This window comes from Paroedura picta, chromosome 10 (genome assembly GCF_049243985.1).
Source record: "Paroedura picta isolate Pp20150507F chromosome 10, Ppicta_v3.0, whole genome shotgun sequence".
Taxonomy (NCBI): Eukaryota; Metazoa; Chordata; class Lepidosauria; order Squamata; family Gekkonidae; genus Paroedura; species Paroedura picta.
The window spans coordinates 67883367-67898428 of NC_135378.1; the positions used below are offsets into that span (position 1 = coordinate 67883367).

The 15062-nt window shown below is 40.1% G+C and overlaps 2 protein-coding genes across 9 annotated transcripts in view; one reads left to right on the forward strand and one right to left on the reverse strand.

Annotated features, from left to right (window-relative positions):
* RPL34 (ribosomal protein L34) overlaps positions 1–15062 on the reverse strand; it is a 305621-nt gene that overhangs the window by 183396 nt on the left and 107163 nt on the right. The gene's annotated exons all lie outside the window — the stretch shown is intronic.
* Positions 1–15062, forward strand: part of LEF1 (lymphoid enhancer binding factor 1) — a 106036-nt gene that overhangs the window by 2501 nt on the left and 88473 nt on the right. For 7 of the 8 annotated variants that reach the window (XR_013224881.1, XR_013224880.1, XM_077300643.1 and 4 more), the window contains 2 exons: positions 1474–1537; positions 3018–3151. Coding sequence is in view for 6 of the 8 variants with exons in the window: in XM_077300643.1 (XP_077156758.1) it covers positions 1474–1537; positions 3018–3151 (198 nt within the window). In the remaining 2 variants the exon portion in view is untranslated. Of the gene's footprint in view, positions 1–907; positions 928–1473; positions 1538–3017; positions 3152–15062 lie in introns of those variants that run through there. The other variant, XM_077300646.1, reaches the window with a different exon arrangement.

Here is a 15062-nt window from a genome sequence, read left to right on the forward strand (position 1 = left end):
TGTGCGCGCTTGGCTTAGTTTGCTCGGGTGGGGGTGGTTGAACAGGGGAGCATCAGCAGTTTCCCTCTTCGTACTAGACCAGAGTCTCAGATGATTAGGGCTAGGAGCTGCTTGTTAGGAAGGGACCCCTTTTTGTTGCTCTCTCTCATAGGTCTAAAGTTCTGGGAAACTAGAGAAGGTGGCTGTTGCTGGTGTGCCAAGGTAGAGGTGGGTCCTGAACTAGCATACCTGAGGGATGGATGTTCCACTTGAAAAGCAACAGTATTTACAAACAAAGGGTCTGTTTTGAGAATCTCACGTGGAATTCAATAGGAATCTGGAATAATGTTCTGCAGGCTAAAGCTACAAATGGGCCTGCTGATTAAATATCCAGTGCTCTGATTTTGATTTTCTGTTTTCACAGATCAGGGTGCTTCTAAGTTGCATCTTTCCAAAAAAATGGAAAGAGGCACTTTAAAGATGAGCAAATTCCTATTTTAGGATGAACCTTTGTAGCCCATTTTGGTAGTTGTGTATATTAGGCCCTACTGAGAATATATACATAATAACAAAGGTATATGTTTGAGGTATGGAAGAAAAAAAATTGGTAAAGAAGTGGGTCATAGTGTCATGAAATCTAGGAAGTACAGGATGAAATATAATCATGCCCTAAGGAACTATTAATTTGCTGGACATATTTGGTTTCTGTTACTAATGAATGCATATCAGTGTGCTGCAGTTGGCTAGTACTTGTCCTTATGTAACTTGATACACCAATGCTGTAATGCATGATTTTTTTTCGTGTGATGATAGAATATAGTGTGAGAGCTCTTTCCTCTCTAAATCAGGTTTCATGGCCAGGAAAAGGCAGGTTCCTATGAATCACAGGATCACATAATAGCATTAGTCCAGAGTAGCCATGAAATTTCTTGGGTTAAAATCAGCAAGGTCAGAGCATTAGTCATAAACTCTTTAAAGGATTAACACGAACTGTTAGGCAATTTACCAACATTAAAACAAGTTAAAGGAGGATTTTTTTTAAACCTTAGATAAGTTTTTCATTAAAAAATATAAAAGCTGCTTGTGTAAAAATAACAATTTGAGTAAACATCATTTGCAGCCATTGATAAAAGGCATTTCCATTTGTGGTTGAGGGGGTAGCAAATCCTACCAGTTTTCTTCTACTCCAGACCCCCAGTTTGCCTCTTACGTTCTTCCTAAGGACTATGACCCCTTGAACAAAATTGGGGGGAGTCTCAATGGGCTGCAGAAGGCTTGGTGGGAAGTCTCAGTTGCAGAAATCTGTAGATGGTTGAACACACTTGAGTTGAATTTTTGTAAAGTAACCTTTTCTATCCTTAAGGAGGAAAACAGCATTATAAAAAAGTGTTTCTGCTGGATTTAGTACATTACCCGTTGTATTTTGGAAAAATGTTAAGATATGAAATAAGTAAAGTTGAATGGAAATGATATGCCATAATTTGTTTTTACTAGGTATCCAGGCAAGGCCAAGCTCAGGAATCTTACCATGAGAAGGGCAGAGACCATCCTGAAGAAGGTGAGATGGAGACATTATTTATTGCTATCTTGCTGTTATGAAGATTAAACAAATGAATAAGGTTCTGAGGTTTCCATGTTAAATACTCAGATTACAATCATGCAATTGGCATTTATATGTAAAACAGTTATGCACATCATTTTTATATACTTTGGTCATCTGAATATTGGCCATTTGACAATTTTTTTCCTTGTCTGAACATGGTTCTCTGTGTGAAGATAATCCTGTGGGTGTGTTCCTTATCTCATGACATAAGAATACTTCTGCAATTCATTCCTGTGTGCAGAATATCTTATATGTGGTTATATGTGTATACTTCTGGAACCTAGCAGCAATGACAATGGTATTTTTCATCTCCATGTTAAGGCTGCTGTGTTGTTTTTGAGTTCAGAGAAGGGGCGGTTTTAAGTAAGGACTCCCTTGTCTTGGAAACATAATGCAGGAGGCATAGTCATTCAAACAGCCCGCTGATTGTACAAACTGCTAATTATACAAATGTTTTGAATGAATGTCCCTCAGACCACTTGTGTAGATGGGATTTTCCAGTTACGCAGTGCTCCTAATGAGATTTTTTTCAGTGATGCTGGTGAAGCAGTTCTTAAGGTAGATCGTACCTGTTTAAATTTTCAGTTCTCCATCGACTGAGAATTGATGATAAGAGTGAAAGGTTAGGTGACCTTTTCCAATAAATGTAACAGGAACTCAGCATAAAACTCAGTGCTTCAGTTAGTATGCTTTCAAAATAGCCATTCTTATTTAAATTGGATATTAAACGGATTAAAAATAGAGGCCCCTGAGATGAATAGGCCTGCCACTACCAGCAGGGTATTGTTGTTCATTAGTCTGGACTGCTCCCCCCCTTAATTGCTTCTAATTGGCATGACCAGAATGAACTTGTTCATGCTGCATGGATATAGATTACCAGAAGGAAGTTGAAAACAAAAACAGTAGGGACATTGAACCTTCTCATGAGCAGACATTTCTGGCCACGCTTCATAAATAACTTCTGTTTTGTACATGCGAGAGCATATCCTCCTATTTGAAGTGTCAATGTTGTATGACTTTTGTAGAAACAACTGTCACTGTGTACCACAATTTTATGTCAGAAATCAGGTATTGAAGGACATGTTAAATTGCAAAATAGATCTTAAGTCTCTGGATAAGAGGTGGCCTATACATTTAAGTAAATAAACAAATGTCTGCCTATTTTAATACACTCCTTTCCATATGTTTAACTAACAGCAAAACCAATTATTCCCCCTTCTTGATATTTAAATATCGAGCTTATATTCAAGTGGGTAGCCGTGTTGGTCTGAAGCAGCACAACAAAACAAAATCAGAGTCCAGTGGCCCGATTAAATAAATCTTTGTTGGTCTTAAAGGTGCCACTGGACTCAAATATTAATCTTGTTCTCTCGGAGGTTACTTCTACATTGCAGACTTAAGCAGCAGTTTGATTAACACGTTCTGCTTTTCACAGGGAAACACACAGATGGTGGTTTATACAGTAAAGGACCTTCTTACTCCAGTTATTCTGGGTATATTATGATGCCAAATATGAATAATGATCCATACATGTCCAATGGATCTCTTTCTCCACCCATCCCTAGAACAGTAAGTATTTTGATTTGTGTTACCCATATTTAAAGGGCGGGGAAAGTCTTTGGAAAGACCAGCTTTATTTACAGATTAACAAGCCTTAGATTTTGGCAAGATTTGAGAGGAATGCTTACCTCTAATTAAAGTGCTGACAGTGCATTCCTGCTACTCAAGCTAATTTCTGTGTAAAAGCTTTCTAGGAATTTTGAATACCTAACAACAGAGCAAAATTTTGAATCATGATCTTTAGCATTGTTTTAATGACAGGTATGATTAAGGGGTGATCCTTGTGAAAGGGAGGTTTCCCTAAGCAGATACCAACAGTTCCCAGAGGAAGTCAAGTTTCTCACAGAGGACACTGTTGCTGCCTTAGAGACAATGATGCAGTCCTGTCTCTAATCAGTACCCTAAATATGTTGATATGAAGAACTAGGTAAGGCCTTGACCAGGGTCAGGGCTTTTTCAGTCCTGGCCCGAACCTGGTGGAATGAGCTCTCAAAAGAGCTGAGGGTTCTGATGGAGCTGTTAATGTTCTGCAGGACCTGTAAGACAGAACTCTTCCGCCAGGCATTTGGTTGAGGCTGGGCCAGGAAGATCTGGTCCCTCCCCATATAGGACCCTGTATAGGCCCTGTAGAAGCTGGGCATGGGCATCTCTTCTGAGGACGATGGTGGATTATTGGGGACCAGTGTGGCCTGGTGTTATTGGCTGTAGTCAGGGTAGGGAAATAGATTTGTTTGTTGCTGTTTTTATGGTGGTTTTATTGTAAACTGCCATTAGCTGGCTGGGTTTGGGAATGGCAGTGAATAAATTCAAATGTAAATATATAAATATAGTAACCAGTAAGGTAATTCTCTAGACATTTTGCTTCCCCTGAGCATTTGAAAGCAAGTTCTGGTTTGCTCTGCAAATCCTTTTAAAACAATGTATTTAAGAAATATTGTATAGTATATGGTGAGGTGATTTTAAAGGCTGAGTGCACTAAAATGGAATTATTAATGTTTTCCAATATTTGCAAACTTCTGTAGGTTCTAAATAGTCTCGATTGCATTTCTGTGTTCAGTGCTTATTAGGAGGGATTTTTATTTCCTCACATAAATAACATGAATGTGTTGAAGTGGAAGGCTATCTTATGAAGGTCTTATGAACGTTCTCACATTTTAGAGCATTGCTTGGTAACCCTTGAGTGAACTAATGCACAGCAAGTGTTGGAAGGCAAAGAACATGCCTTTGCGTCCGGATTGCATTAGAAGAGTCCTGAATATGCATTGCCTGATGTTTACATGTTTCTTTTTAAAGGTGTTCATGTAAGAGATTTCTGGTACACTTGACAATATGGATTTGATAAATTTGTTCTCAGTGTATGTCTTTTTTGCAGACAGGGAGTTGGAAATGGGTAGACCTGTGACATTTGCAAAGCTGATGTCAAGCTTGCATTGCCACCTCACGATGTTTGAAATGGCCTTATATGTGAGAACTTTGTGTTCACTCTCCTCATGATAGTGGAACTAGCGATATTGCTTTCTATATAATGAGTGAATTATGTCTTAAAACACTACAATGACTGAGTTATATGGACAGATAAACTTGGCTTAATTCTCTGTACACGTATCCTGTTTATATGTTTCATGCCTCTTAATGTGAAGTTAACATGCTAAAAATTGTATATTCTTGAAAATCATGCTGATTTAGCATGTGAAATAGCTAAGCTTCAACACTGAATATATTTCTTGGTTGAGTGGGTTTTAATTTATCATTGGTTTAGAGTTCAGAAAAATTTGAGATCAGAATTAATTTTAGTTGAAAAATTAGAATCCTGTTTGTAAACTGGAAATGATTGTAGAGATAAATTTAGTTCATAAATCTAGTACTGGGTAACCAGTTGACAGACTCATACTGAGCAAGCCGAAGTTTCTTGGTGTTCTAAGCATCTAGAGTTGTCTTTAGCATCTTAGCAGGGAAAAATGGCATAAATGCATACATATTTCGATCACCAACCAATACACACATTTGGCTAGAATTTCTCACAGTTAATATCTTGAGCTCAAGTTAAAGGTAGTCAAATCCCAAGATGTAACCTGACTTTTTTCAGTTTTCTGCAATCGCAAAATGTTCCACCATTTTTTAAAACAAAGTCTCTATTTAAAGTGTAATTTAAATGAAAAGGCAGATAATTCCTAAAATGGTATACTTTGGCATTCTTAAATATTTTAGGGGCATTGTGCATAACAAGCAAGAAATGCATAAATTAATTTTGTAACACTGCTGTTTTTTAAAATATTGGTTTTCTGACTTTACCACAAGGCTACAAAGGATGTGCTGTGTATCTGGTTACAAAGGCAGTGTGTTAGAAATCTCAACATTTAAAGAGGCTTATTCTTGCTCAGCTTCCTGTAACTCATGTATTAGAAAAAGAGTGATCCTATAAATACAGAGACATGTGGGGCACATGAATATGTAACTATGAAAATTATTGCTTAATTCTGATGAGCAAGTTTCACCATCAACTTTAGCTCTGTGTTTAATCCTGCCCACACATATACATGTTCTTCAACCAGAGGTCAGCATGGTTGGGCTCCAGTGGTCTGCAGAGATGTTAAGGATGCTGAACTAGTTAGCAATTAAACACCTATCCTTCAACCAGTCCTTTTCTTTCCAACATCTGTATTCTCTATCCTTCCATTTGTGTTGCCTTAGCAAAAGGAGTCTGGGAACACACATTTGTCAAGGAAGTGCAAGTTTCTCCTTTAGCACTATGACTTTTCCGGAGGCTTTCATTGTAGCCACTTAATTCCCTAGTGTTAGATAAATATGCAACAGTCTTGTGGCTCCTTAAAGCAGGGGTAGTCAAACTGCGGGCCTCCAGATGTCCATGGAGGAGTTTGCTAGCAAGGGCTCATGGGAATTGTAGTCCATGGACATCTGGAGGGCTGCAGTTTGACTACCCCTGCATTAAAGGCTAATAATATTTTTATTCCAGCATAAGGTTTGGTGAATTAGAGCCCATTTCTTCACTTTTAATTAATTTCATGTAGTATGGCTGGGGCAGAGGGACAGCAGGGCCTAGGGATCATGAAAAGGAAGAAACACAGAGTAAGACATACTGTAAAGTTCATATCTCATTCAGGAGCGATATCAGAACTACTCTTTAGTTAACACCTGGAATGGGCAGGGTGCGGACAGGTTTTGTTAAGATTCTAACCTAACAATGTGATTAAAAATCCTATGTCTCATTTCCACCTAGGAAGGAAAGTAGTGTGAAACCATTGATTGAATTCTAGCTTCGCCTTTTTATGCTATTCAGTTCACTTTGGAGGTTCTTTTGTTGAAGAATGATCACTCCTAGGCTTGAAATAGTGCCCTGGTAGACTGAAATGTTCTCCTATTGTGTCTGAAAACACTGTGGCTTTTATTGTCACATTTGTGTCTACTTACTTTTAATATGTCTTTTGCAAAGAGGAGGGTGTTCTTGGAGATGAGGCCAAAATGGCAGAGCTGAAGTTACGTCCTATAACAGTGTTGCCTGCATGTCAGAGGATAAAGTTAGAATCCTGGTTTGAGTAGGGTTTGCTCTGTGGATTGTCTATTGTTGAGGAAGCTCTTTTGGATGAGGTGGTTGTCTATAAGCTAGGAAAGGTCTGCCACCCAAGGCCTGCGAGATGAGTATTAACCAGGTTGGGCTGTAGTTAGCTGTCAGAGTTCCAAGTCAGCCATGAATGTGTTTGCATGCTGCATGACCATATGGGTACCAATAGCTTTACAGGCAACCTGAAGGCTTGAGATGTTGCTGAATCTGAGCAAGGCAACATGATGAAGTTTGACAGCAAGATGTGCTATTATATAGGGCACAGTGTTCATGATGGAGTGTCAGGTGTGCTGTTGGCAAGTAAGGTGGGGTGGGGGTTTCCTGAGGATAGAGTCCATATAGCTGCAGACCCTACAATGATGGTGCCGATTCCTGAAACAATAGACTTTTTCTAGTGTAGTGATGTAAAAAAGGCTCCTGAGGTATGTCCATACAGTTCCTATATGTTTAACTCTTTCTGGTAATTCCTCCATGTAGTCTGACATTATTTTATTAATGACTTATAAAATGTGTTGCTGAAGAATTGTCTCCTGTATGTAGTCCAACTTGTTACTGATAACTGCCTGTTCCTTGCTGGCTTCTGATTGTGAGGTCACAATTGCTTTTGAGCTTTATCCGTGTATTTCTGCCATCCTGAGATTGCACTGTAAGACCGTTTCCACACTGGAGGTTTCATGCCAGGCTGCAGGCTGGAGTTTAAGTCGTGGCAGGTTGCCCCACCTCTTCCTGCACCCACATGGGGGAGCATTTGGCCTGGTGCGCCTCATTCTCCCCCGATTTGTGCTCCTGCACGGGAACTAGGGCAGTGAAATTCCCAGTGCATAAATGGTCTAAGTGAAGATGCTTCAGCTAGAGGAAACCAGAATAGCCACCATGTCAGTCTATTGTGACAAAGTGAAGCATCTTAAAAACTAACGTTTATTCTGATATGAGCTTTCATGAGTCAGAGCTTACATCTTCAGAAACAATCAAGATAAAATTATTTCCCTCATACTTATTAGAAATCTAACAGGGCAGGGGGGAAAGAAAGGAGAACAGGACACAGGGAGACCTGGTGTCATGAATGAAGTGTGAGAAACCGAAAGAGATTTTGTTGTTATACATGGTGGATGATGAGTGGGGTTAAGTCTTTAAGGTGCAATTGGACTTCTGTTTAATGGTTGATTATGATGATGATGAAGGCATTCTATATAAGTATAGCATTGCAGCCATCAGGAGATATCCATGTAGCACAACGAGGGTGGCAGTTGATTATTGATGCCCTGTACACTGCTATGTTCTTCTGTTCAGAATTGAGACTTGCCTCCTTTTGGAAAATGCAGAATGGTGCAGAGCTTTTGTTTTTCATGCACTCTGCCTTTTTCTTTTAAACATCCTGCACTGAATGAATATATAGTGCAGGTTAACTTGTAGTGTCTGAAAAGGTAGGATCTAGTCTGCAAATATTTGTGCTGGAATAAAGTGTTTTCACTGTCGAGGGTGCCAGAAGACTTCTGCTTGGTGTTTTTGCTGCAACCAACTAAAATAGCTATCCCTCTGGACTCGTTTTTTTTTTAAAGCTGTTATAAGTATAGTGTTAGATTTAAAGGCAGCCAGTTCTTGTGTGATGCAGTGGACTAACCATTTGTTTGTGGATTTTCTTTATGGTAAGAAGGTGTGGAACTCATATTAGCATAACAAAGCATCTTGGCTACTACATTTGTAGCCCAAAGGTGTTAGACAGGATTTGAGCCACCTTAGGCAGTGAATTCTCCCTTCCTGACATTCCTGTGCAAGGAACGTGATGCATTTCAATTCCAGAGGAGTGGCCATGTCAATCAATATCTTGCAGCAAAGTTAAACAAACATCCAGACAAAATATATTCCAGCATAAACTTTTGTGAGTCAGAGGTAACAAATCACAATTTATGAACCGAGTTCTGGTTCACAATAGCTTCTGCCGGAATAAATGGCTCGCCTATACAGTAATACTAGACTCTTGTTCAGTTTTGATGAATACCGTAATGTATTTGAACAGATTAGAATATTACTAGACCATCTATTGCTGATAAATGCTTGTAGAAGCTTTATCATATACACAAATTGAGTATTGAGTGCCAAAAATGTCAAAGCATAATCATTCCCTCTCATTGCTCATTCAGACCGATTGACAGTTGAAATGTTTTTTAAGAATGGGGATGTGCACATTGACTGATAGTTTTGGTGTTATTACAAAGACTTATAGCGGAGTCAATTGGAAGATGGCTCGTATGTCCTGAAATATGCCATGCCAGTTTCTCTTGGCCCTGGCTTCAAACTTCATACCTACATGTGAGGGAGGGGGTGTGGCCAGGGAAGCTGCTATAAGAATAATAGAAAAGTCTCTAGAACAGCAAATGGCAGAGTGGCTGTTCTCCATAAAACCTCTACTACCAAAGAATAAAGTACATGTAGAGAAGGAAACAGATGTTTGTAAATGTACTATGTGCCTCTTAATGGCTGGTTTCTATCATAGTGCATGTGTTTAATACTGAAAATACTAGACAGAAAAGTGATCTGAATTTTGGAGTTTCAAGACAAATTGTAGTGACTTATGGAACATTTAATGTCCTTTGAATGTCTGGAAAATTTCCTCTCATGCTGATCATTAGGCTTCTATAAGCTTGTTTGTGCAGCATTTTTTTAAAAACTGTTTTGCTTTGCTCGGAAGCATCTTGGGTTGGGTTCCCAGTGAGACTGAGTAAACTGAAAAAAGATGATTGTAGCAACAATAAAAGGACCCTTTTATGTTCTATTGCTGAGAAACTGGATGTGGAAATGAACAAGAGTTTTGACTCACATTTAGTGATATCCCAGTATTTTTGGCTTGTAATTATTTTTAAAATCAAGAGGCTCATATTTTGTGCTAATTATAAATTCCACTGAATACTCACTCATGTAGCAAATGTAAACTCAGCTGGAGTTTAAACCCATTGCATTTTGTGTAGGAGGTCTTCAGTTCTCTTGTTTCATGAAAGTCTATAGCCAAGGAAAGGGGGGGGGGTGCCTTTCTTCCCTGCAAGCACACTCGTCCATCTCTCTCTCCCTTTAAAATCCCTCCTTGCTTATAGTCTGATACATGTGCATTAAGAAAGTACAGGACAGAGAACAGAACAGCAGCCATCATAATCCACTTCTACTAATACAAACTCAGGAAACCTTTTGCCAAGACAGTGGAACAGTGTAATGATTAGTAGCAGAGTCTTAGTAATTCTGGGACTGTGGACAAAATTGCTGGATGGGTCCAAGCAAGGAGTGGCCCAGCATGAGGCAGAGGGGTGGGCATTATCTAAAACTGGTTGCTTGAGCCTCAGATGGAGTGGGCACAAGGGGCTGTGGATCCAACTGTGCAACCTGAGCCCCAAACTGGGCAGGTGTGAGTGGCAGTAGTGGGAGTGCACTCTTTTCCTTTCCCTCAAGGAAGTTTGTGAAGTTGCACACACACCCCATCATGGGGCAGCTGCCTGATTACTAAGCAGTGCTGACAACCTACTGGTGGTGACCAGAGATCTCCTAGGATTACAATTTATCTTCAGACAAGAGATGGAGAAAATGGCTGATTTGGAAGGTAGGTTGTCTGGCATGGTGTCTCATTCAAGTCCCTGTCCTCCCCAAACCACCCTTCAGATCTCCAGGTATTTCCCAACCTGGAGCTGGCCACCTTCACAAAGATTGCCCCCGATGGGCTGAAAGTAGTGGCTCTGTGTTTACATGAAGGTCTGTGGGAATTTCTGCTAACTTTTCTGGGAAGGAGATGCCCTTGGATCAATTCTTCTTGGTAGGTGGTTTCTTTCCCCTCCCTTCAGAAAGTTGTGAAAATCAGGCAGTAAGGTACTAGAATAACTACTTTTTGAAAATTTTTAGTGGCCATTATATTTAACATATTAATTTGATATATTGGTTGTATGGAAATGTACATCTCTGGTCGGCAATTACAGTCCTTTTTTTTTTTTTTTTACTAAAGTAGAAACAAATATGAAAGAATTGTAACTTTGGTGATATGTCCAGATGTCCTTCAATGGGTCTCCTTGGCTTGCAGTTTCATGTGGCTGGCCATCTGGTTGGTCAATGATGAATAAGGATAGCTTTTGTATAAGAAGAATGTGAGCTGGTTCTATGTAGTTTGCAAAGAAAGCAAGTGACTTTTCATGACGATGGGCATCTTGATACTATAAGAACTGATTTATTAATGAACCATGAGCTTGGCAGGCATAAAAATATTAGCCGTTATGTTGAATCTTTCCTGGTATAATTTTAAAAAGAAAATATAGCAGAATCCTGTAAGGCTGAAGAAAAATATTTAGTTATACGATGTTAATAAGATATGCTTCATCTGCTTGACCAAAGGAAAACTTCAGATCCTCTCTGGGTAGCAGAGATGTCTTCTAATTGGCTACAGTCCTTGGAGAGCAGGTCATGCAGAAGTGTTCAACTTCATGCTATATTTTAGAAATATGGGAATGGCATATAGCAGCCACAGAATTATTTTTAAGGATTGGCAATGGGTATGATAGCAAATTTTTTTGTTGTCTTCCAAATAACTCCTCTGCTATGACAAATCAGGGAGCTCTTTTATGGGATCTGCAGAGACCATTCTAGGAAGACAAAAAATTCTTGTTCTTTGGTTGATCTTCGACTACCATCTTGACTCACAAAACTAGAGCTGTTAATCAATCTTTGTTATGTAGAAACTTCCAAAACTTGGGACCATTTCAGTGGTGATATGTGGTGGTTTAAATGTTTTCATGTACATGTTTTGGAACAACACAGAATAGTTTTATTCATGGATAACTGGCCTGTCTGAATTTCTTCCTCCCCTTCTGAAGTGCTCATAATGAATTATAGTACTTGTTTGTTTTTGTTTCATTTCCATCGTTTCGTGAAATAAATCAACTGTGGCTCGTTCAGACATCATTAATTTCTGCCTCCTTGGACTAGAATTTTTCCCAAAAAACTAGTGTTGATTTTTTTTTTTTAAAGAAAAGACCATGAGTAGAAAATCTGTCTTGGGGTTGGCAACTCCTGGCACGGGTGCCAAACTGTGGCCTGGCAAACCCTTGTACTTGGCAATCACAGCTGGTTCTCCACTTAAGGGATGTGGGGAATCCCTGAGGCACCAGCAGTTCTGCAAAAACTTGGCCTGCTACTAGGGAGTATGTCCAAGGGCAACCCTCATCATCTGTTTGACAGCATCCCAACATCTTCAAAGCTAGACAGAGCATGGTGGGTCTTGACCAAGGCTTTGCCTACCTGTGGTGTAGCTCTTCTTTCAGATGTGTCACATAGCAAGGGACACCACAATCCCCTGTGTACGAGTGAGATTCTTAGCAAAGAGACATTGTTTACTTATTAGGGAGACTTATAGGTGATTAGTGAATAAGTAAATGCATGTACTAATGAAAAAGCATAAATAAGCCATACAATTCATTTGCATGGAACACTTGTACTTTTAGCCCCAATACAGTTTTATTTTATTTTATTTTATTTTTTTGCCTGAAGTTGTTCTGGTGGATCTGTTTTCTATAATAGTCATTCTTACCTTAGGCTAAGCTGCTGCTGTTTTTCCTGTTTTTGATATCAGTTGTAACTGTTTCAGACAATCAAATGTACATTTCCAATTATTTTCCTGGGAGAGCATTAACCTTGTAATGGTTCCACTTGGATCAGAACCCAAAATTACGTGCACGCTTGATAAATCTGATTTCTGCCTGAGGTTTATATAATTCCACCAGCGTGTAAAGGAATATAAATGGCTGCCTGGCAGACGCTTGCCTGTGGTGGAAAACTATTTCCTCCCATGGAAATAGGTGGATCACTTAACCACTGTAGCCTGCAACACTTAAGTTTCCCCCTGATCGACAAAACCTTATACTGGCCTTCACACTGGCACTTGCAAAGTGTTAGAAACAAATGTGTGAAATTGCTTATATCTATAAATAGCACAGTTGGTTTGGCACATGTTTTTCACCAGGGTGATCAAACTGCGGCCCTCCAGATGTCCATGGACTACAATTCCCAGAATGCTGGCAGGGGCTTCTGGGAATTGTAGTCCATGGACATCTGGAGGGCCGCAGTTTGACTACCCCTGTGTTAGAGACTAAGATCTGGGCAACCCAGTTTAAATCCCCATCCCATGGAAGTTCACTGGGTGCCTTTGGGCCAGTCACACACTCTCAGCCTAACCTACCTACACTACAAGGTGTTTGTGAAGACAAAATGCAGGAGAGAAGAACAATATAAGCTGCTTTGGTTCCCCATTGAGGAGAAAATTGGGGAATAAAAATGAATTTAATAAGAGCAGTTGAGGGATGGAGCTGAAGTTGCCACTCGATACCAGGGACATGAGAGATTTAGCAGAATAATGAACTCTAATCAGAATGGCTAGAAGCCAGGTCAGAGAATGTTCCTGTGCCTTTATGGTTATAGTGTAGAACAGGGGTAGTCAACAGATAAATATATGTAAAGCAATTACATAAAACATATAAACACAAATACACAAAAAGGGCCAATGAGAATTAAAAGGTAAAGGTATCCCCTGTGCAAGCACAGAGTCATGTCTGACCCTTGGGGTGACGCCCTCTAGCGTTTTCATGGCAGACTCAATGCGGGGTGGTTTGCCAGTGCCTTCCCCAGTCATTACCGTTTACCCCCCAGCAAGCTGGGTACTCATTTTACCGACCTCAGAAGGATGGAAAGCTGAGTCAACCTTGAGCCGGCTGCTGGGATTGAACTCCCAGCCTCATGGGCAGAGCTTTCAGAATGCATGTCTGCTGCCTTACCACCCTATGCCACAAGAGGCTCTTCGCCTGTTTAGTACACACATACAAATACAAATGCCCCCTTCCAAGCATCCATCATCTGCTCTTATAGCAGGTGCTTGCAGCAAAACCTGCATACTTCAAACTCACCCCCCCCCCCCCAATATTATTCTGCAGACACCATGGCCTCTCAGGAGTCAAATGTGTAAACAAGGTGCTTGTATATTTGAATTCATTGCTGGCACACAAACTCCTAAGAAAACCCAGGTTTTGTAGGCATTCCTTCCCTCCATCCCAGGGAAGGGTTGTACCACTCTGCTGAACTTTTAAAAAGATTTGAGGTGAGAAGATGAGTCTGTTGTGAGGTAGATTCAGGGTTGAAATGGGGAGAGGAAGCTTCTTGGAGACAGGTGGATAAAATTCAGCCTGATTTCACTTTTGAAAGCACTTACCAGGTGTGGCTATAGTCCAGATCAGTGAGGAACAATAGCAGGGGGAAAACATTTGTGCAGTATATTTCTGTCTTTCTTGTCTCCTCAATGGAGAGTCTACCAATACACCGGTGGGGAGAACATAATAAAAAGGCGGAGTGCCTTCAGATTACCAAGCAGGCTTCCTCTCCATCTGATGCTTTCTCCAAACTCTAGGCAACTCTCAAGACAAGAGCCCTATGACTCTTACCTCTGTGCATGTCTGCGCCTCAGATACCTGTGCACAGAAAGAACAAACTCAGTGAATTTGCCAAACCATGATTAAACCAGGAGTTTGCATCTGACCATAATGCAAAGCAATGCTGAAGGCAAGCTGTGGCTAATAAACCAGCTTCACATCCTCATCTTATGGACTATAACTAGCTGCAGTTAGTTTAGTGGTCCATGTTCAGGTAACTTGCTTACTCTGATTAGTTCAGAGGTTTTCTTGTATCTGAATTTTCCTTAATCTGTTTGAGACCAAATAGGTGCATGTCAGAACTGTGTAGCACATCAGGTGTGAGCAGAGTACTAGCAAGCCCCTTGCTTCACAAGGCAGGTTGTGGATTAGAGGCATCCAGGATTGGAGGAGGTAGAAGGATAACATTTGCAGATGCAACAGCTTTGAAGCTGTAACCTAATTGCCAAGTGGTGGAGACCACAGGGCAGGTGAGTTGAAATTGAAGGCTAGATAGCACCTGACTGTTGATTGTGTAGCTCAAAGCTAAACCCAGGTGTTTCTGTGGTCTGGAGATTTATCATGATTTGATTTGCTGCTTATAAATACAATGGGGGGAGGTGATCAGCCAGTGGTTTCTTTGGGATGTCCTATCTGTAAAGGAATTATACTGAGGCTTTTATTTATTTTTGAGATTTCTAAACTGTCCCTCTCCAAAAATGGTCTCGGGGCAATGTACAACAACAACAAAGAGTGCAAAAATATAAATACACGTACAAACCTGAACAAAATATTAAAATTTGGCTAAAACCAGTTTCCTAAATCCTCCTGTCTCTCTTTGTTCTAAATAGAACATCCCAACAAGACAGGTGAACAAGGTGAGATGTATTTCAGAAAAGCTTGACTCAGACAGGGG